The sequence below is a fragment of the Anopheles arabiensis genome, chromosome 3 (genome assembly GCF_016920715.1).
Source record: "Anopheles arabiensis isolate DONGOLA chromosome 3, AaraD3, whole genome shotgun sequence".
NCBI classification, from domain to species: Eukaryota; Metazoa; Arthropoda; class Insecta; order Diptera; family Culicidae; genus Anopheles; species Anopheles arabiensis.
Window position 1 is genome coordinate 33,162,197 of NC_053518.1, and position 21,729 is coordinate 33,183,925.

General features: G+C 44.9%; 2 protein-coding genes across 5 annotated transcripts in view; both read left to right on the forward strand.

Annotated features, from left to right (window-relative positions):
- Positions 1 to 3,558: 3,558 nt before the first annotated feature.
- LOC120902515 lies at positions 3,559 to 4,517 on the forward strand. Its single transcript, XM_040311329.1, has 2 exons — positions 3,559 to 4,121; positions 4,199 to 4,517. The coding sequence occupies exons 1-2, from the start codon at positions 4,048 to 4,050 to the stop codon at positions 4,452 to 4,454; spliced, it is 330 nt and encodes a 109-aa protein (XP_040167263.1). The 5' UTR covers positions 3,559 to 4,047; the 3' UTR covers positions 4,455 to 4,517.
- Positions 4,518 to 9,011: 4,494 nt separating this feature from the next.
- The window catches only part of LOC120901509 (probable G-protein coupled receptor Mth-like 1), a 153,079-nt gene continuing 140,361 nt past the window's right edge, over positions 9,012 to 21,729 (forward strand). For 2 of the 4 annotated variants that reach the window (XM_040309516.1, XM_040309519.1), the window contains exons 1-3: positions 9,206 to 9,347; positions 13,347 to 14,922; positions 15,897 to 16,113. In XM_040309516.1, the coding sequence (XP_040165450.1) occupies positions 14,101 to 14,922; positions 15,897 to 16,113 (1,039 nt within the window). In that variant the 5' untranslated portion in view covers positions 9,206 to 9,347; positions 13,347 to 14,100. Of the gene's footprint in view, positions 9,134 to 9,205; positions 9,348 to 9,801; positions 9,919 to 13,346; positions 14,923 to 15,896; positions 16,114 to 21,729 lie in introns of those variants that run through there. The other 2 variants (XM_040309517.1, XM_040309518.1) reach the window with 2 other exon arrangements.

Below are 21,729 nucleotides of genomic sequence, written 5' to 3' on the forward strand. Positions count from 1 at the left end.
TGTATAACTGATCATTTTTTTAACTGGAAATGTATGTTGTTGGCTTTATCATTTGTTGTCCAATGTCCAATGAGTTTCAGTCAACTTAAATTTAAACAAATTTTTAATTTTTAATTGTGAGCGTACATTACAAACTTTCATTTGGTATTAATCTGATTAGTATTTATTTAGTAGTATTTATTAGTAGTATTTATATTGGATATTTGAGTAATATCCAACGTGTATGGAAAAAGTTGTAAAATGCACTACAGTCTTTCCCTGAGTTACGCGACACTCGAGTTAAGCGAATTTGAGTTGCGCAGATTTTTTATTTTTGACAGTTTAGATGTCAAATCAGTGCAATTTTCTCCAACAATTGTCAAATGAAAAATAATTTGTAATATTTCAAAAGTTTTAAATCACTAAACAGTCAGAAATAACCAAATTTTCTACACCAAGTGCATCAAATAAGTAATAAATTACATAAATGAACAAATTCAATCAAAAATCATGAAAAATAAAGTATTATCATGCTGTAAAACGTGATATTCGACTTACGCGAAAATCCGAGTTACGCGAATGTCTCGAGAAAGCATTATTCGCGTAACTCGGGAAAGACTGTATAGCTATTGAATTTATATACATTAGTTTTAAGCTTAAAACAAATATGGATGTTTATTATACATCTCAATCATTTTTCCCGATAGCGTTTATGTTCTAAACGATAACATGTTCTAAACATAAAAATACAAAATCTCAAAACTGACTGCCACATCTTATGATGGGCCGAAAACCCCTGCATACTTAAATGCATGTCGCGTGCGACTTTTTTACGACTTCTAGCATTAGTCGTGTGACAAAGTTTAAAAAAAGAAACTCCTTACCTTTAATCGATGGTTTTGATTGATATCAAAGGCTTATCCTAAATTAACGTTCAACCGAACCTCACACACAATGTGTCAATGTAATCTTATCAACACGTTCTCCCCTCGCTAAAGCAAGCTGCCATTGCAATCTGTAGCAAATGATTAAACAGAATAGCTTCAAGAAAGCGTTTTACCAGCTGTGTTGCTGGTGCAGGCCCAAACATTCGTCACACCAGACGGCACCACAAATAAGGCAATGCCGTTTGGCGGGTCCGCGCTGCACTCCGAAGCCGGTTTTCCCACGAGCGGCCGTTCGTGTGGTGCGTTTCCGCGTACGCAGCGAAACACACACCGCGGAGAGGAGACGCATTTTTAGAAGAAGTCTTTTAGCTCGTTGTCACGCGTGGTGATGCAGTTTCAGTGCCCAGTTGCCCACCCCCCCCCTGGCCGGACCCAGAACGGACCTAGAGAGAACGGATTCTTTCGGTTCTTTGGGTTAAAAATATACATTTGAATGCTTCAACCACACGGTGTGGAGTGCAATTAGTGCGACGAAAAACTCCTTGGTGGGTTGCCTGCCTGCATGCCAACGCCCTCGCTGTGGGGCATGCCAAGAAGCCGAAGTTGGCGTGTGGTTGTGTGTTTGGCGTAGTCCATCGGGGAATCCACTTCCCGTACCACTTTGGTGACACTTGTTCTTGGGCCTCGTTCCAGCCCGATGCCGGAAATGTGACGTGGGCGATCTTCGTGGGAGATTACGAGCGTGCGTTTGTTTGGTTAGGTTTAACGGCAGTTTTTGCCAGAATCGTTAAGGGAATAGTGTTTTGCATTCCCCATCACCATTGGGAAAGTGTTGAAAGAGGCGACACTGTATGCAAAGTGCAGCTGTCCCGCTTGGGACGTTCGTCCACTAAGCTAGGCTATTAAGAACGTTTTTGGGGGAAACGTTTTGTACAAGCTGGAGGAACTAAAAGGGAACTCACAACTATTACGGTGTCAGCTGATGAGTGAGATATGCTTCAGCGGAAAGATGACTAATATACATTTAATTACCAATTCTGATTCATCCCTCATGCACGTGAATCCAACGACAGATGCAATAGAATGCAAACAGATCAGCTCTGCACGGGATCACATTCCAAACAACTTCCTTCGTGTCCAATAAATCTCTCGCACGATCAATGTCAACGACAGCGGTTGGATTAGGCAAATCTCCTTCGCTGTAATGCTGAACGAGCTGCCACTGATTTATCGCTGCCTGTTTCCGATCGTACCTAGCTAGCGCACGCGAGATTCCCTTCCCATTTCAAACGACGTCCACCGAAGACCCGTTTTTGGAGCGGCACGATAGGCACGGTTTCAATGTTTATATTTGGCAGTGTTTTTTTCGGTAATTAATAGCACCACCAATACCACCAGTTTTGGTAGACTGAGCGCACTGTGAGGGAAGCGCCAATAAACACACACGCACACACGGATACTCAGCTGGTGATGACATATGCCCGTTCCCTCCATATCGCCATGCTGCTTAGTAGTCACGGCGTATAACACTTTGACAACCGATTAAGTATTCCATACCGAAGCACCGAAGCTCTTCCAGTCTGGTACGTCTGGCAGCGGGTGCAGGTGATCGCAATGTTCTCTCCCCAAAGATGGCATTCGATTATGTACTGCAGGGTGTGTTTGTTGGTGTGCTAAGAAACAGATTTAGGCGCCGCAAACTACACGCAAGCGTTAGTAGTAGTTGTTGTTTTTGAAACGGATATATCCCGCCTGTGTCTCCAGGAACGGAAGTGTTTTCGTTGGATTTATTGGCGTTATCGTTGTCGCCATTGTTATGAGCAGTGTCGATTGCTGGAATCGATCGGTCCAATCGAACGCTCACTTGACGGGGATGACGGAGAGGGCGTAATTAACGATTCGTGACACGATTCTCCCAGTGCGCGCAGGAATCAAAGGGGTGTCGTTTGATCGCGCCACAATACGAACCGATGCGTCATCTGCGTGATCTGCGTGAGCTTGGGAACCTATTAATAGGAGAATGGGATGCATTGTTCGGAGTGCGAGACAGTTTGTTGCGAGTTTTATGAATCGCTTCCCGGTTGGATTGTGTCCCTCGGGATCATTTAGAAGCTATTGTTTTGAATGTGGCGAACGAAGTGACTAGAAGCAGCAGTGAAACCAAAACACCACGCCACTAAATCAATAAAATATTATGATCTCTTCATTCGGATTTGGGGGGCTCGTATTCCTACCTTCTACCAATCCCTTAATTTCAGTTTCTTCCTTTCGAATATCAGAATACAACGAAAAGAAGACCGGAAGGCAACCCCTCTGGATGAGAAAGTGGGACAAAACTAATGGCATTTCTGTTTCATAAATCTTAGCACCAACTCGTGCACGTGACTCCCCGGGAAAAGGGTCGTATGCGCTTAGAAGAGGGAAAGGAAACGGTGCTGATGCTTTATGATCAGTTTGTGGCTACCGTTTATTACGAGGAGAGTCTTTCTTTGCCGTATTCTTCCCAGGAGCAAGACTGTTGTTTCGTGTCCCGTTCACCCCGGCAATCGGTGTGTGGCACGTGCCGCGACAATATGACGACACTGCGGTCGAAACTCGTACGGTGGCGACTCGAGGTCTCGCACTGTGCATTTCCTGTGCTTTTTCTCGATAGGAATGAAAGTGAAAATATGTTTCTGGTGCTAATGTACACACTTAAAAATATTTCACGACCTCGGTTAAAAAAACTGCCGAAATTCGTCGGCTCTTTCGATTCTTGCTGATATGTCAGTTGAAAATTTCCCATTGCCGATAATCAGTGCCATTTAAAACTGAAATATCAGTTAAACAAATATTTTAACCGAAACTCGGCAACACAACATGCCGATTACATACGTTAACACTGCTGTCACCGAGGTCATCCGTCAAAATAACCGAAATTTCGGCCATGCTATTTGAGTTAGCCGAGGCTCGGTTTTCTATCTGTCATTCATCATTTAGTCGATGCAGAAACCTTTCGGAGTGATTTTGTGTTATAAAATCAATAGTGTGAAAAATAAATGAAAATATGACACCCAGCGTGAAGAAACCGATCATCAGTAGCGTACGATCGGACACGGGTGGGCTACGAAGCTCTGTCAACGCACGTAGCCAGTGCACATAAGATCGTCGCTCGAAGCAGTCCTTATCCAAGGATTACCGGATGCTAGTTCGATTGGACCAACATTTGCCGGCCCGTTCGGACTTCCAGGTTTCATTTCCAGTTACCTTCACGAGGTAAATATCCAAATACTCGACCACGTGACTTCCAATCAGGGTTCACTCAGGCTTGTTTCACTCTGCCCGCTTTACAGAACCGTGTCTGTACCGGTGTCCGCTCTATGCCCGGCCCATCTTCCTGCACCCTTACTACATCCAGACGCTGTACACCATCTGGTGTTGTATCGGCGCCCGTCCCTGCGCTTCCCATCTCACCACAACTCTCACAATTGGGGGGGAGGTGACTTCCTGCCGTCCAACTACAGATACGATGGTGGCATCATGCTGCAGAAAATGTACATCGGCAATCAGCATGGGCTCTGGCTGTTATGGTTATGTCTCAATAAATAATTGTGTTTGTATTTATAACTCAAACTAACTTTTTACGCAAATAAAACCGCTAAAATTAAAAAAGAATATTGTTTTTATAATTAGCTGAAATCTCGGATTGCTCTAACCGAAAATCTCGGTTAAACGTAAATGTCAACACAAAATGTCAATTGCATTTTTAACCGAGCTTTCGGCAACAGAAATTTAACCGAGATCTTTGCCGAGATCTCAGTTGTGCAGATCTCGGCAAAAATTAACCGAGATTCGGCAAAAATTTTTAAGTGTGTATGTCTCAATAAATAATTGTGTTTGTATTTATAACTCAAACTAACTTTTTACGCAAATAAAACCGCTAAAATTAAAAAAGAATATTGTTTTTATAATTAGCTGAAATCTCGGATTGCTCTAACCGAAAATCTCGGTTAAACGTAAATGTCAACACAAAATGTCAATTGCATTTTTAACCGAGCTTTCGGCAACAGAAATTTAACCGAGATCTTTGCCGAGATTTCAGTTGTGCAGATCTCGGCAAAAATTAACCGAGATTCGGCAAAAATTTTTAAGTGTGTATGTTCAGCATTTTTTCTTATCCTACTTCTTGAGAAAAGATTACTAACGAGATTAGTGTCTGCTACTGATTGATTGATTGCGTAGCAGGCGATAAGTTAACGCCATTGGTTTGACTTTTGACAATCAATCAAGTGGACGACGTGCTTTGATGGTTCAGAATGACCATTTAAATGAGGATTTTTTTATTCCAACACATCTCACGAATGGCAGAAACATTGTTCACCATTAAGATGTTGCCAAGAAACACACAAACAACATTAAAACGTGTCATGTTTGGTGGACTTTTGTATCGTCTTACTTTGAGGAAACAGATATTCCTAATGAACTAAATCATTTCAGGGAGAAAACACGTGTGTATAGCGTAGGAGTGCAAAACACAAACAAACATGCTTTAAAAACTTCCTCAGACTAGAAGCAAACACTCTCGATCAAACACGTTCCTGGAATGAACTTCCCAGAGGAAGCGAAAAGAATAAAAAGGGAGAGGGATAGAGACCTATCATAACAAGCACACCGGGACGGTGTGGATTTAAATTTAGAACACTTGTTTGCCCATTAAGAAAAACTGCCCAGCCTGCCTGGCCTCCCTGCTCGGTGGCCATGTCAATGTGTGGGCAGAAACGGAACTCAACATACATGTTCCGCATTCTTTCGTGATGATTCCCGAAGAAAGTGATGAGTATTTGTTTACGGATTCGTTACTTACCGGGTAATGGTGTTCTGTCTGCACGAGTGTTTCATTCACCTGTTTCGAAACACAACCTTCTTTATCACACTTTCAGCATGATCCGGCATGCTGTCCCTTACTCTGCAGCGCCAATCACCAACACTCTGCACAAATCCATCGCTGATACAGCGCCCTGATAACGACACACGCACACGAGGACGGGTGAACCGAAACTGACGGGCGAGGCGACGACAGCGAAGAGATGCTGTTGCCCGTGTTGCCTACCATTCAGGCGCGCGCGTACTCCCTACTGTTTCTGTGCTGCCGTATGAATGAAAATCGTACGCATTCCGTGGTTCGGTGCGTAGTTACCATGGCAACGAGGGCTCGTTACAGCATGCAGAAGACAAGTGTGAGTGAGCGAGCACGGGCAGGACGTGTTTTTTAAAACACAGTCTGACGTTTTCGCACGGGTCAGCCCTTCGGTTTTGCGTTCGTCGGGAGGAATGACTTCGCCCATTTCACCCCAACCTTAGATTTTGATGTGTAGAATTATTTTATTACCATCTCGCACCCGGCTTTGCCCGAGATGTTGAAAGATTCCAGGACCTGGTGCCGGTTGCTGCATCGCACCCTCCCGTTTTTTTCTTGTGTTTGTGTCACTTCAGGGCGGCTGCGTAAACGAGCGTTTGGGAGGGTTTTTTGGGACGTTTTTTAAGGGGAGCCATGCTTTTCGAGCTGCTGTTTGTGTACGATAAGGACGACGTCCCGGACGGGGTTTCGGGTTTGCAAACAATCGGTACAACTGCAACGGTTTGACGTTCGACCCAGCGGGAGGCTACACAGGTTTAGGTTGTTGCACTCGACACACGAACAAATGAGCGCGCCATAAGCAATAATGCACTTTAGATTGTGCAGCAGCGTGGAATTAGGGGGGGAAGTAGTTTGTTGCGTGTGTGTGGGACGACGCAGCACGAAACAGGACAGTTCGGGGCGTTAATTCAATGTGTAATTGAGTTACCTTTCAAGGGAAAGTGAATTTCATCAACCGTTGGCGTGATTGTGCGCCATCGTTCAAGGGGTAGGGGTAAAAACTCGTAAAAAAGGGGGATTGAGAAAATACAAAAATTTGAATCGATACTCGAACGTTGTCGATTGAGCGCCGCGTACGTTCAGCTCTGAGCAGCATTTGTTATGGCAGCATATTGTGTGCATCGTTAAAGTGCCTCTAGTCTGGGCTGGGATGGTTTGTACCGTGTTTGTCACCGCGCTGTGTAATCATACGTCCTCTCGAGAGAATTCATTACCGAATATGAATTATTTGTTCTGGGAAAATGACAAGGCCTCGATTGAAGCAGTAGTAGAAGGGCGATAGTAGGGTTTTGCTGTATGCAGCCGGAAAACCGACCGATAAACACGTTGCTCTCTGTTTACCGTGTGTGTGTGCGTGTCTGGTCGTAAACGTTGTGCCAACACGGGGAAAAAGCAATAGGTACTTTCTTTAGGCCGGGGGTGGATGGCGGGTGGAGTCAAGGCACACAACTGATTTGCAATTAACTTTATAGCGATAATGTAAACCGTTCCGGCGTCAGCTTGCGTTAATGAGTATGCGTGCCAACGGGGAGACGTGAAGCTAGAAGGAGTTGACGGAAAAGGATATTGAATTGGGCGATTGTGCTGAGGCAGCTGTGGTTGAGGCGAAATGGATGATTTACGAACATTTTCTACTCAAATAGAGGTAAACGAATATAGGCTTTTATGTATCGTCGAATCGTATCTATGTCCTTTTTATATATGGTAATAAACATTTGGAAATTATCATTTATGCTTTCCAAGATTTGCAAAATTTTATCAAAAATAGAAACAAATTTTAAAACATAGTATAATAATAAATATGACGAAATGAACTGATTGCTTAAAAAAGCAATTATAAAAAAAAAACTAAAATGACGTCACAATCACTAATTTTATTTGGTATTGCGCAGCGCTCGGGACAAAAAGTAACGCCTCTTTGCTGGACAATGCGTTATGCGTTACATTCTCCGGTGTTATATGCTTGCATGAAACATGGTATTCCTTCTATGAAAGGGCTTGTACGCTGTGTGCAAGATCGACATAGCACAGGGTGCATCGCAGGATGCATGATGTAGAACAGTGCGCGAAATCAAATTAAAATGCATTGGAGCTAACGTTTCGCAAGTTTTGCAACATTATGACCTCATAATATGAACGCAATGTTAAAAAGTCAGATAGAAACTAAAAATAAACTCCAACCAAAGATGTATTTCACTTAGCTACGCGTATTAAAATAATTTAAAAGTGCTTAAAATTCCCCAACAACACTGCCCTAACTTGAAATAACGCACGGAAAACACGTTACCTTGTTGTTTCGCTCAATAGTATTATAACACACGCACACAGTTGAAAAACTGTGGTAAACAAACCGTTTCTGACACTTGCCGGCAAAGGTGAGCGCTTGCATGTGTGCGTGTGCTGTAGCAGCATAAACCCGACCAAATCCGAAGTCGAATGCCTTCGGATCGTCTTAAGGGAAACGGCATCGAATGCGAAATAGAAACAGTATTTCAGAATAAATAGCAAAAAATTGCTTGCAATTTTAGTGAAAGTATTACCAAAATTGTGGAATTTATAAATTTTGAAATCTATAAAAAAGAAGAAATTGAATGTTTAAAAATTTCAGAAAATATGTGGCAATTGTGTAATTATTGAAATTAACTGGTAAATATTTCTTATTTAGATTTTGTTGTTTTTTTAAATGTAGAAATGTGTAAAATTATTTTTGTTGAATTATTTTTACTTAAATTTATAAATTTAATTTTACTTTTATTTAAATTATAATAATTATATTTTTAACAACAGTTTACCTGTGCTTTTAAATTGTTCGTTTCGAGTTTTTACGACCAACGGAATTTTATTAAACGACTAAAAATGAACATTAAAAGTTAAATATTATGTATTTCATTTATTGAATCCAATATCTCCTGCAATCTATACTCTAATAATCCCATTTACTAAATCCTTTTTCAAGCAGAAATAACGATAAACAGCACCGCCGTTGGAAATGTGCTGCAGTTTCCCTCAACTCCAATCCGAAGTCTGTGCCACCTTTGCCGCTTCGTGCAGTTCGTCGGAATTATGCTACCACACACACACTAACACACTGTCATCGCTTGCCGGCAGCAAGGCAAGTGTCAGAAGCACACGGTACGCGGTTTGTTTACCACGCGCGCCACACGTGTCGGTGTGTGCGTGCAACCGACTCGCTCCGTGCCCCGGTTGGTGGGTCTAGTACGCTCTTGTGCGCCCGGGTGCGTTACTCTCCGCTTTAGTCGCTTTCTTATTTTTCTAGCGTTAACACACGCGAGCGAGCGCGTACCCGATGGTTCGCTCGAAACGGCAATCCCGGCATTCGCGGTTGCGTAAATTTTGATTTCTCCCAACGGTGGGTTTCGATTCGCGCGCGCGCTTACGGAAATTAGCCGTTTGGCAAATGCACCGAGTTTGGGGGTAGGAAAATTGTTATAGAGAAGAAGTGAAAAAAAAAAACATACCATAAAGTGCCGTTCCAGTGCAGTATTTTTGTTGTTGTTTTTGTGTGGTCACTGTGGTGCATTGTGCGTGAAGGTGAACCGTTGGAAGAAGGCTTCAGCAAAAAGGTGTGTGTTTGTGGCGTGTGTTTTCAGCCGCTTCATCCGCTGGCCCGTTTACCAAACTTTCACTGCAAAAACACACACGCACGCATGCACAAAATTGCACGACGCGACCGGCATTTTGCGTGTTTGTTATTGTCAGTTGAAAGCAAATTGAAGCAAGCAAAGGATCAAGGGTTGGTTCGAGGAAGAAAGTGGCACTGTACTGTCAATATTACCGATCGCCTTCGGTATGTCTGACAGGTGTGCTCAGTGTATTTGAATGTCATCAAATGATCAAAAACCGGTTGTGTGCGTTCGAAACAAAAGAGTTCTAGTTTACGGAGTTCGCTTCGCACACAGCACGACAATAGAAATAGACGCAATCGGCGCGAGGGCGAAAGTATTGGTGCCGGTGTGAGTAACAGAGAGAGAGAGAAAGAGGAGGACACGCTGCTGCACACCTGTAGTTGTTCTATGTCTTGTCAGAAGAACGAGATGGCAGACGCAGCGAGCTAAACAATTCACCGCAGTCCGTGTTCTGTGCGCTTTGTAAAAGGGAAGAACAACATAAGGGAATGGGCAAGCTCTGGGAAAGGTATTTCTTCATTACGATCCACCCTTCTCCCCTCTTCCCCGTGTGTTACCTGTGTGCGTGTGTGTGAGTGTGCCGGTTTGCATCATCCAAGCAGGCAAAAGGTTTTTGTTTTAGCGTCTCGCGTCATTGTTGTTTCTCTCGAGCCGCGTCTTCTCGAACGTGGAGTGATGGGAAAGGGAGTGAGAGAAGGAGAGGAAGATAGTGCCGCCCTTTTGATAGTGGCCGGTGTGTGTGTGCGGGTTCAGGACCAGACCCGAGAACTGGGCTTTATAACAAAAAAACAAGACGCACAACAAAAGAGAAGAGTTCGAAAATAGCGCAAGATGAAGAAATCTAGTTGATCGTGTGTGTGTGTGTGTGTGTGTATGTGTGACGGATCGTATTACTCACCCCTTTGAGCGTAAGAAATGGATCCTCTGATCGATCCTGCTCTCGCTCCCATTAGAACAATAGATGGCGCAGGGCCAAAAGGAGGCGAAAGTCCGTTCACGATCATGACTTGCTTTACATAGATTTTCGGCTGAGTAATTAGATTCGATTTTCTGTTCCACCTCGGATGATGATCAAGGCGATGGTGATGGGGCGGTTGATGGGTAAATTAGTCATCAGTGGAGCGCACACACACACGCGCGCGCACAGAATATAATGATCTTTGGCATGAAATTACGCAACAAGCGGAGCCTTTCTTTCGCACTTCTACGCACTGTTCAGTGGTGTTCGATCTTTGGCGCTTCTGTCCATCCCGCTCACTCAATCTCCCTTCGAGCGACGCGATAAGGCCACTACTGATCGACTGGCTTCATCTCGTACACACGCACGCAGTTTGGCGCGGTTGTAGTGGTACCAGTGGGAATGCTTTATTAGAATACGCACCACACACGGTGACACGGTTTTTGCATTGCTAATCATTCGGGTCTTTTGGGTAAGAAAACGGTTTTGTAACGTCCACGCCACGTTTCTCCACGCCACGAGCACGATTGAACCTGTTTCGACGGTGGCGCGAACGATCTCTCCCCCCCCCAGCTCCGATCGTCCATGTATCGGAGGAGCGCTTATCATCAGGAATAAAAAACCGGTTTAATGGTACACACGCACACAGACACGGGCGCCTGGGTCCAAAACCTCGCGGGGTTTGACGTTTGACGGTGAGGTCTGAGCCGCTGATGATCGCGATCCGATTTAATGACCGCTAACGATCGCTCATCCTTTCGTGTGGTGTGGGAATTGCAGTGGTGCCGATCACAAGATCACTTTTGCTTCTGCTTTTTGTTGTTGTGTCCAACAGAGACGTCCTTCTTCTCCCCTCGAAGGCCAGGTAATATGTGTGTATCGTAATATGTAATGTGAAATATGAATGTGAAATATAATGTGAAATATGTAATATGTGAAATTGGATTCTTAAGTTTAATTGCCTCCTTAATGGGAGCCTGGGAGAGGGTGAGCGCTGGGGAAAGATCGCATAATAATATACCGCTGCCTGCGGGACGACCCCTTGGACACCCCCGGGTTTTTGGGGCTGTGTTATTATGAGTATTTATTCTTTGCCCACATTGGGGAGGCATTAATGTTTGTCAAAGCTTAATGTGTACCTTAATGTTAAATACTGTGATTTTAGCCCCTCCAATGAAGCTGGAGTTCCAATCGATGGACCGATAAAGTAAACAATAACATTTACGTCGAGGAACCAAATAATCATTGATGCACGCAGGCTATCAGATATTTTCTGAGTGCAATTTTGTGTCACGCATTTGTCGGGACACCCGTTTTTGATTCGATGTTAATGGCAAAAGTATCGTTCGGTGCTTTGCGCCAGATCACAAAGAACATGAAATCATGCAATTTTGCAGAAATTCATTTGCATGTGAATCATAATAATTATTTGTTTGGACCGTTTGGTTGGTTTGCGCTACGGACCTCAAGTGTCTCAAGTATCATCGTGCGTGATTTATTGAGGATTAGTCATGGTAAGATAGGCCTCAGAGTTTCTGCTTAAAGCAGTGATTTGATCCTGTGAAGTTGTTTTCGGAACTAGGACAGGAACCATCCCAGTCTGATATTGTACTCTTCAATGGGATGGATGTCTAGGTTGAAGTTTTGATGATATGGGATGAGAAGTACAAGCAAAATTAGAAGCTCTCGAGTCAAGATGATAGGAACATTCAGATATAGGACAGCACTAGGCAAATCCTATGTTTTACACCTTCAAACGGCTCACAATATTTTGCAAACAAGACTATTTAAATTATGAAGAATTGTTGATGAAACAAAACATTAACGCTTTGAAATTTATCCTCACTCGTTTATAAATGGTTTGAAGTCGCGTTCAAATGAAAACTGAAAATGAAAAGTTAATGGTTTGTTTACATTCACTACAAAAGTATACAGGCTGCAGTATACAGAACCTATTAACCAATTATCAAGCCTAATGAACTTTTTATTAAATATTTCGCTACTATTTTTTTAGTTCCTCAGTAATTTGCTTGAAATTATCAGAAAAATTCCAATAATTCTTATTAGGAGGGTTTAAAAGTATACAAAATGAAACTGAGTCATTGGAGAGCTCTCTTAGCTTACGTCTGGTATAATTGCAATGGGACGTATAAATCTCAGAATAATATTCTCGCTAACTCTGCTTGGTCCTCCAGGAAAAAGTCAAGAATAGAATTGAACTTGTACCTATAAATATGTTGAATAATACTCCTAATCATTGGTAGACTTTTAAATTTGGTAAAAAAAAACGAAATGAAACACAGGAACTCAACAACAGTGATCTGGATTTAAAGACATCTCTATGAATCATTTCTAAACAGCTACCGATGAACATCTCACAATGTCCTATCATGCATAATCTGCCACACAGTGGACGTGTCTAGCCCCGGTACATTCTGCCCCTGGTTTAATATCTCCAACATCACCGCACCGGGTGCGCAGCACTCCATCCGATTCATTGCATTTTGTGCCATTTGTGCGCAGCATTACCGCGCGATGCACATTTGTGCATTCGTTTTGCATATTTGCATACACCCGCCCTTGCGCGCTGTGCTAATTACAAAGACTGCAGCAGCAGTGAGCAGCAGCAGCAGCAGCAGCGCAAAACGGATGCCAGTCGGCTGTGTCACATGCCGTCGTTTCATAGCGGCGGCGCGTTACTATTGCCCAGCGCGCGTGAGTGGCTACGTGCACGCGAAGAAGAAGCATCGCGCACATTACGATCGGTCGCGCACTACCGTCGCGCCAAACCTGCGCCCCGCTGCTGCAACGCGTGCTAAATACGTGCGTTTTGTGGCTGGCCAACGGTCGGAAACTAATCCTAGCACAGTGCACAGTGAAGAAAGCGTGCCATTGTTTTGCACATGTAGTCGTTTAGTGTAATCGAGTAATCTCTTTGCTGATTCCTATTTTTTCCCATTTTTTTATCTCGTTTTTAGGAATTCTTGTCGGTTGCTCAAGTGTCGCACCCGTCCCCGTGCGGCGCCACGAAGTAAAGCACGCGATCGACACTAAACACATACGCGCACCAAGCGGTTGGTGTGATTCATCCCTCATCTGTTGTGGGGTAGAAGGGGGAAGCGAAAAAGGCCGAGAAAACCCAACCATTCTCGACCGTTTGTGTGGAAATTGTAGAGCATTTAAGAGTGTACCGTGGGCGCCGATGCGATCGTCAAGTAAGTCGATCACACGCACCCGCCACACGGGAAAAGGAAAATCCCTAAAGCGAGCATAAAAAATAACGCCAGTGAGTGAAACGAAACGGAAAAAGAGAGGGAAAACCCGCGCGCTCGCACATCAACCTCGAGAAGAGGAAATAGAAATCGTTGCGTGCGGCGTGTGGCTTATGCTACTGATGATCTATTACAGTGCGTTTGTGTGTGTGTGCGTGCGTGTGTAACTGTGCTGTATTGTCGCGATTCCGTCCGGTTTTCCCTCACCCTTGCTCGATCTGTGTCACGCGTGAAGTGAAAAGTCGCCCGCGCAACTAAAAGAAAATACAAGCGCCTTCCCGACAACCATCGCTACTCCAGCGTTTAAGGAGTAGGACGTGGTGCTGGTTGGTTGATAGTTTGTGATAGTGTGTGATTAGTTTTTGCTTATAAAAGAGTGTGTCCACAGAGTGCGTGCGGAACCGGATTGAAGGGCCGGGAAAATAGAGCACGGGCAAAGAAAAACAAGCGCTGACCAAAAATGTGCAGCCTACTTTCGCTGGTTGCGTTCGGGTTGGTCCTGCTGGCCGTCCCGGGGCTGGCCGGGACCCGGCCCCAGGAGGTCCGGATCAACAAATGCTGCCGGCTGGGCGAGTTCTACAACGTGGCCGAGCGGCAGTGCGTGGCGGGCGGTATAGCCAAATGGGTGCCACGCATCTTCCTCCCCGCCAAGGGTCAACTGTACAAGGATCTCGGCTCGGCACCACCGTTCATGAAGTTTGCCGAACAGCAGCAACCGGACACCTGCCCCCGCCCGAACGTGTACGCCGTCGATCTGGTCACGCTGATGGGCAATGGGTCACTGTTCCTCAACCAGAAGCACGTGTTGGTGCCCGTACCGGACTACTGCATCGATGAGAAGGTGGCCCTGGTGTGCCCGGAGCGCCCGACCGAACTCCCGGCAGCCGACGGTACGAACGGCGGTGGTCAGATGGATTCCCTTCAGGCGCCGGAAAAGACGAGCGTTGTGTTGCGCTGCTGCGGTTCCAACTTTGCGTACGATCGGGGCAATCGGACCTGCTCCAAGTTGCCGCGCGGCCACGAGCTGTACGATTCGCGCATCGTAAACTCCCCGTACGTGGAGCTGAGCTACGGATTTCCGGCATGCAAGGAGCACGCGATCGCGGGCGCTTTCGAGGAGTCCCGGCTGCAGGAACAGACCGGCTCGGTAACGACCGACTCCGGAAAGATCTTTGCGTCGGGCGAGTTCTGTCTGGAGCATGTGCGGGACGACGATCGGACGGTGTACGTGTTCACGTGCTCCGAGCACTTCCAGCCGGCTTCGGTGCCGATTGCGAAGCAGGTAGGCAAATCAGAAGTCAAATCAATTTCCAAAGCTTGAAGTTGTCGAGGTCCTCTGAGGAATGGTGTGTTTTCCGCAAAAAAGCAAGGGGATAGTGTTAAATTTTCCACATCATCGCCATCCCTTCGTGTTGTTAAAGGTTTTTCCCTGCTGTGATACACATACCCCACACGTCTCGTTTCCCCTTGAAATCGTCCACTCAAAATCCTGAAGTCTAGCAGTGGTCGCGTTGAACCCCGGAGAGGGGAATGATTTTATCCTCAATATTCAATCTCCTCCGGGCAATTGTTGCAGAAACTCCACTCGTCTCGATGATGGCGATTGTGATGATGATGATGGCGGTGATGATTTTAATAACATTGGCAATATTGTTTTCGAGGTTTCGAGGGGCGCTTGGCGCACTTTTCCGCAAGGGAAATATCGCTGATGAGAATGCAATAAACGTTTTTCGCCAATTTCTGTGCCCGGTGCGCTGTGGGAACGCAAACAGAAGCGTTGTGAAAAGTAAATACAAAACTCTTGTTGTGTAGCGAGATTGGTTTCAATTTATGGCAAAACAGCATGAGAGCAAATTTACTTGTTCAAGTATATTATTGGATGCTTTTTGTTGGAGATTTTTGGAGTTTGTTATGAGTTAGTAGTCCTTTTTGCAATGTTTTGTTGGATTTACATCAGTTTTTTTGTAGTTCAAATGGCCATGGAGCCTTGAAACTCATCCTTCAGGCTATCTTTTTGTCATTTTTCTATTGCATTATGCATCTTCCTGGTAATACTTTGTATTTGAATCACTACAACTTCAATCTGTATCATTTTAAACGCACCCTGAACGATTCTTATCACAATAATCTTCATAATAAACGTTAAGAACCTCCTGCAAAGCAAACATTCACTCTCGTCAACCCCCATAATTCCATCGTTAAAACAATCCCATCGCCACATTCTAACCCTATTTCTCTTCCTGATTTCATCCACAGGACGGCCGGTTGGTCCTCTACTCGGCCGGGCTGCTCATCTCGACCATCTTTCTGGCGGCGACGCTCGCCACCGGTCTGCTCGTACCGTCCCAGCATCACGTGCTGCACTGGCGCTGCCAGACGCACTACGTCGCCTGCCTGCTCGTGGGCGATCTGCTCCTTGCCATCACTCAACTTTCCGGCAACTCCATCACCGGACCGGCCTGCACACTGATAGGTAAGTGGTGTGGCAGTGCGAGCCGTAGCAAAATTATGCAATTATGCAACGTAGATAGGCTTCCCGCCATTCCCTTTTCTCGTTGCGCGCGTAATTGAGTGTCCCCTAAGAATGGGTAGCGATTGTTTCAGTGGTGAAAGTGCCTTCGTAGTACAAGTAGTACAAGAGCACACGCATTTATGGAGGAGAAGGTTATCTATAATTAAGATCTTATTATGTGTTTTTCGCATGCCATGGCGCATGTTTACGAACGGATCGTTTCCGCCTTTTCCGCTTTCGTAGAATTGGAGAGGTGTTGGGGGTCATTTTTCGGGAAGGGGCACTTCCTGAATGTTGGGTTGCTAGCACGAAGCGCAAGTGTTGATAATTTACGATTTAAAGAAGGCGTGCTGTCGTCCCTTATCAACGGAACTGTAGCAAAACACGACGACAAGGATGACGATCATGGGCGAACGATTATGAGAGCACTCACTGTTATTCTGACATCGTACGTGTGTGTGTGCGTGTGTGGGTACTGTCCCGGTGTCGTTATCAGGAATGCGTTTCGAATAAATTTCAGCATGAAAATGGGCACGAATGGGAGAAATCCGGCTCCCACGAACCTCTCGCAATCACGCATTCCGAAACCCCAAAGCGAACCTGGTTTTTGGATTGTTCTTCCTCCTGTTCTCTTGTCTCTGAGGTTAGAGTCTAATAAATGTTTCCGTGTGCATCATCGCACATCGGCACATGCTCTCCTCCTTACCGGGACCGGGGTTCTGTGCGAATGTAGCCGAATACTGGTACAATTTAATATCACCACAAAAGTGCGCTTCGTTCCGTTGGTCCATTCCGTGCCGGGGAGTACTTTTCAAATGGTCAAATATTTAGCAGGCGATTGGTCCGCTTCCCACCATCACCACCACGCGCTGGCACTGAACTGGTTGGTTCATAAATTATAGATCTCTGCTGATAGGATTAAGGTCGGTAGGAGGAGACCAGAGGGGAGATCTCCGCTGCTTCTGTAACCAAAAGGGGCCTCAGTTTTTCGGGGCGAGAAATTTGTGGAAATTTTCTTCCTACCGTGTCTACCGTACATATTCGTTCAAGTCGTCGCTCCCAAGGCCAAACGGAGAATTGGAGGTTTTGGAATTTGGATGGATTTATGGTGCACACTCCGAGTGAGATTTGCAACCCGTAAGCCAAGGGAAATCGGTAGAATGGACCAGTCCCCGATGGTTACGGAATGCTCAAGCAGCTTAGAAGCACGTTGCGATAGAATCAAGCAGAGTGCATTGTACATCGCTGGAGAGAAGGAATGTTTGACATTTATTGTATTGTTTCTGTGATTCAGTAGTAGAGAGTCTTGTGTGCCTGGAATGAGAATCTTTCCCGGAGAATATTAACTTAGGATTAAAATATTTATATATTATCTTCAGATATCTTTTCCACAATTTCTCTACATAGATGCGCTCACATGAAATTGATCGAATGTTTGTATTTCATTTGAATGACAAAGTGATAAAATCCTGCCATCCATTTCATTGTGATTCGTTCCGACCTGATCCATTGCACCCAGCCGGAGAAGATTTATTGAACATTTTATTATACACTGCGGCAAAGTTGACTGCTGGAAGTTGGGTCGTTCCCTTGCAGAAGTCGCACTGAAGGCAACAACATTGAATAGGAAACAATCTACCCGTACTCCTCACGCTTACTTGTCCAATGCCGTGAAGGTTGGAGTTAGTGAAGTTTGTAAATTTTAGGGAGAATTCGTCTCGCTACTTCCTGGTTTCTCCGTCGTTCCCTCTTTTCCTCGGTTTGGATGTAGTTCTTGCCACTATTAAATGTTATTGCAAGCGTGATTGTACGCCCCTCCCGTGCGGGAGGTTCTAAGGATGTTAGGCAGTAGCATAGTAGGGTGTTGCTCGTGTTGCTCATCCGTCCGACTGAGATGTCCCCTACGCGGAGATGTTCGCTGCAGCAGTTCGAATTTCAATTTACAAACCTTCCCTCCAGTCTGTCGTTCGCCAAACAGGGCGAGCGGCCGGGCATCGAGTTCTTCCGGTAAGCCGTCCGGGTTTGAATCTGATGTAATCTAAATCACTGCAATCATTTTACTCTGGATCATCTTCGCTCGTAAGCCTGGAATGGTTTAGGTCGTTTTGATTCGAAAACGAAATCGCCCGAGCCTGCCGGTAAAGGAATTGGACAAAAATTGGACCAATGTACTGCCAAATGGGAAATGGGACTGCTGGACGATTCCTGGACTTTGGGAAATAAACTGCCGCAACTGGGGTTTTACAGCACTGTGAAGCTCTAGAAGAGCTTAAGCAAAAGGATGAAGAGCATAACATTTAATCAGAGCAGATAGGGCGCATCATAAATTGAAATCTAAAATGTATGGTTCTCGTTTCTGCTTCGGATTTGTGTGGAGCACCCGAGACCGAGATTACCGGGACGGAAATAACCAGTTGAAATTGGAGCCTTTTTGCAGGCTTTCGGTAGGATGATCCCGGGCTATCCCCACAGATGAGAGAACTTCAAACATTGCTTATGATTAGCGAGGGACATGTGTGAGTGTGTGTGTATAAAGTGTTGTAGGTTTATATTAGATTACTTGAAATGCTTTCATCATCATTGGAATGGCTATGTAAATGAGTATTTCTCCAGCTCGAGAAGGGGACATATACGTAAGCTATTTATTCTCCCCTTCCTAATGCATTGGCCGACTCATTGGCCCATAGACACCTACTGCACATTTGTGCAATAAAATTAATCACCTCCATTTGCGCACGGGAAAAATGCCGGGCGCTGGACTGCTCCTGGATGGGGGTCGTCCGCTCCCTTTATTTCGTTTATGGACAGATGTGGGAGAGTGTTTAAATGGGGTAAATGAAATTAATTTCAGAGGATGTCCAGCGATTAGAGCGATTTCAGAGGATGTCCAGATGATGATAGGGGGCAGTGTGTGAGGGAGATCATACCTATTTAGAGGTGTCAGTTGTAAGTGGAGGTGTAGGGCGTGAGCTAATCTACGTGCATTTGTTCCACCGATTAATCTCGAGGGAATAAACACTTATTTAGTATTTGTTATGTTTTTACGATAAAATAGATAAAAATAGAATCAAATAATCTAATTTGATGATATTATGAGTTTGAAGTTCCTAAATTATTGCACAATAATTACAATTTAAGTGGTAATTAATATGTTTTTTCACCAATTCTTTTAAAATATTTAAATTGTTTTAAATATTCCATACATTCCGAATCATTTTAACAACATTGGAAAGTATTTTTGTAGATTATAAAGATGTCACTTGTAGACTTTTTGGATTCCGCACTGAATATCAGGTCTCTCTACATATCAGGTAAAATATCTCTACTTGAGCTATATAATATATGTGACATGAGCTATATGTCTATATATGAAGTTTAACATTCATCACTATCAGCAATCAGTAAAGCTTTCTAATGAATCAGCAGATTGCGCAGTAGATAGATCTGTATTTATTGAAGAAGCTACAGCACTATTTGCTCAACTTTTCCCGACGATATCATATCTCCCACCGAGATAAAAAGCATGTAATCTTATTAGATGGAGCTCGGGTTGGCAACCTAAGCACATCGATCAATATTTATACGAGACGGACGTTCTAACACCACCCTTACAAACAACGCCTTCTTGCCAAGAGTATGTTAAGCGTTGTTTGTTGCCTACGTGCCTACCGCTACTAGCACTGGCTATTGATATATTTTATTAGAACACACTCTTAAGAACTCACTCTGCTGCGCTGCTGGACGATGGCAGCGTTTTCCGATAATTTCCAGGTTCAATATTATTCCGCACACACCACCTCCACCTCCAGCAGCCAAGGAGTTGTTGAATCCCCGTGCGACTTTGCACCTCGAGCGCCATTAAACCATTAAAAGCACGTGTCATCGCCGGAAATCATGGCGGCACAGCAACGGCCCGCCGGGAAACCCGCCCGGACATAGGGATAACTCACCAAGCCCTTTTGTTGTTTGCGAAATTGCTTGTTTGCTTTAGTATCTCGTACTGCAGGCGTACAAAAAGGCGGGGGGGTTGCGTGTGTAGGAGGTATAATAATAATACTCTTCTCGGCTCACAATCCTCTTGGAGAGTTCGCCCCCATTGCTGGGTTTGGGTGCACAGTAAACTTCCGCTTTGGATGTCAAAAGGGCCGAGCAGTGCTTGTGCGCTGCCTGTGCAGTCCGTAAGTCAAACGTTTCACCCTGTCTGTCGCATCTTCCGGGGTTGCGAGGTGTGGGGTAGAAACCGCAACCATTGGTCACTGATAACAATAAACCACCGGGAGAGCACCGTGTGCTGCTGGGGGTAAAGTATGGCGCCGGGGAATAATAGTAGCAATCAAACTTCGGTATAATTACCGAAAGTTGTCGTCTCCAGTGTCGGGTGCTCTTCCTGTACCACAGCTCGAGATAAGGGGAAGGAATTATTGGCGCTACTCGAAGCGGTGTCCGAAGATGCCGAAGGACTTACTGCACTCGTCGCTCGCGCGTGTCTTTCCTTTTACGGCGGCGTGTGGGTTTTGCGGTATGGACTCACACACCGAATGGACAGTGTGGAAAACCCGCAAACCACATTCTGCGGTAAAATCTGGCAATGATGGACGACAATGAGATGTGTCGTTGCAGTGCAGAACCGCTAGTACGGCTGCCGATGCAGTTCCGTGGTACAGGGGTGTTGTCATGCGTTCCGTGTTCTGGTTCTGGCAGGTTGCAGAGCAAATTCGCCAGGCATTAGAATGGTGGAACCAATAGGAAAACTAATCGCTTACTGTTCGGCCCTAGGTATCCTAGGGTTGAACATAAATAACGTATTATTGCCGATATACCTCAAACCGCGTGGTTTGCTCGCTCACGCGAAAGGTCCATGGAAACAGGCCTTCCGGAACAGACGCTCCAGGAAATTCGTGGTAAAAAAATCCCTGATAAATAAATTGATTTTAGGCTTTTTTTGTCGAGTGCACTTTAGAGTCCCTTCCCCCCAAATTCTGGAGTTGCGGGAGCTGCTGTTAGCTTTTCCATTAAAAAGGGATATCCATTTGCTGTGGCTACGCAACTCACACCATACAGCAAAAAAGGAGTGATCTGAGGACCACTCTGGTAGTGTGTTCCGAGGATGCATTAGGTCCGGTGAAGCGTAAAAGAAAGAGCTCTGTCCGAAAAATCGTTCGGAGGATCGTTCTCTCCGTGGATGGAGGTTCGGTGTGTGTTGTGGTTAGTGCTGCACTGGACACTCTCTAGATGGATTAACGGATCAGATAGGACTGGCGAAGAATAGGGAAATAGCAAAAAAAACGGAGGGTAAACCAGGCCTCTGCTTCTGACGGTTCTGAGGTTGGCAAAATCGAATATTTGACTGTTTACCGGGTGAGCGAGAGGAAATTGAATATAGGCATAGGAATCTCATTCGAGGGGGGAGAATTTTTTAATGGAAAAGCTACCAGTAGCCTAGAACCGCTGAGCTCCGATTACTACGGCGTTTTGGAATGGAGAACTAACCCTCATCCCATTTTTGCCTTTTATATTACCGAATCTGATGAAGTAACGGATGGTTTGCAGTGATGGAATTCCGGGACACGAATTTTC

Coding starts and splice junctions, on each gene's coding strand:
- LOC120902515 (XM_040311329.1), top strand. CDS start 4,048: ATGCTAGTTCGATTGGACCAACATTTGCCGGCCCGTTCGGACTTCCAG. Junction 4,122..4,198: donor TTTCCAGTTACCTTCACGAG/GTAAATATCCAA, acceptor CCCGCTTTACAG/AACCGTGTCTGTACCGGTGT.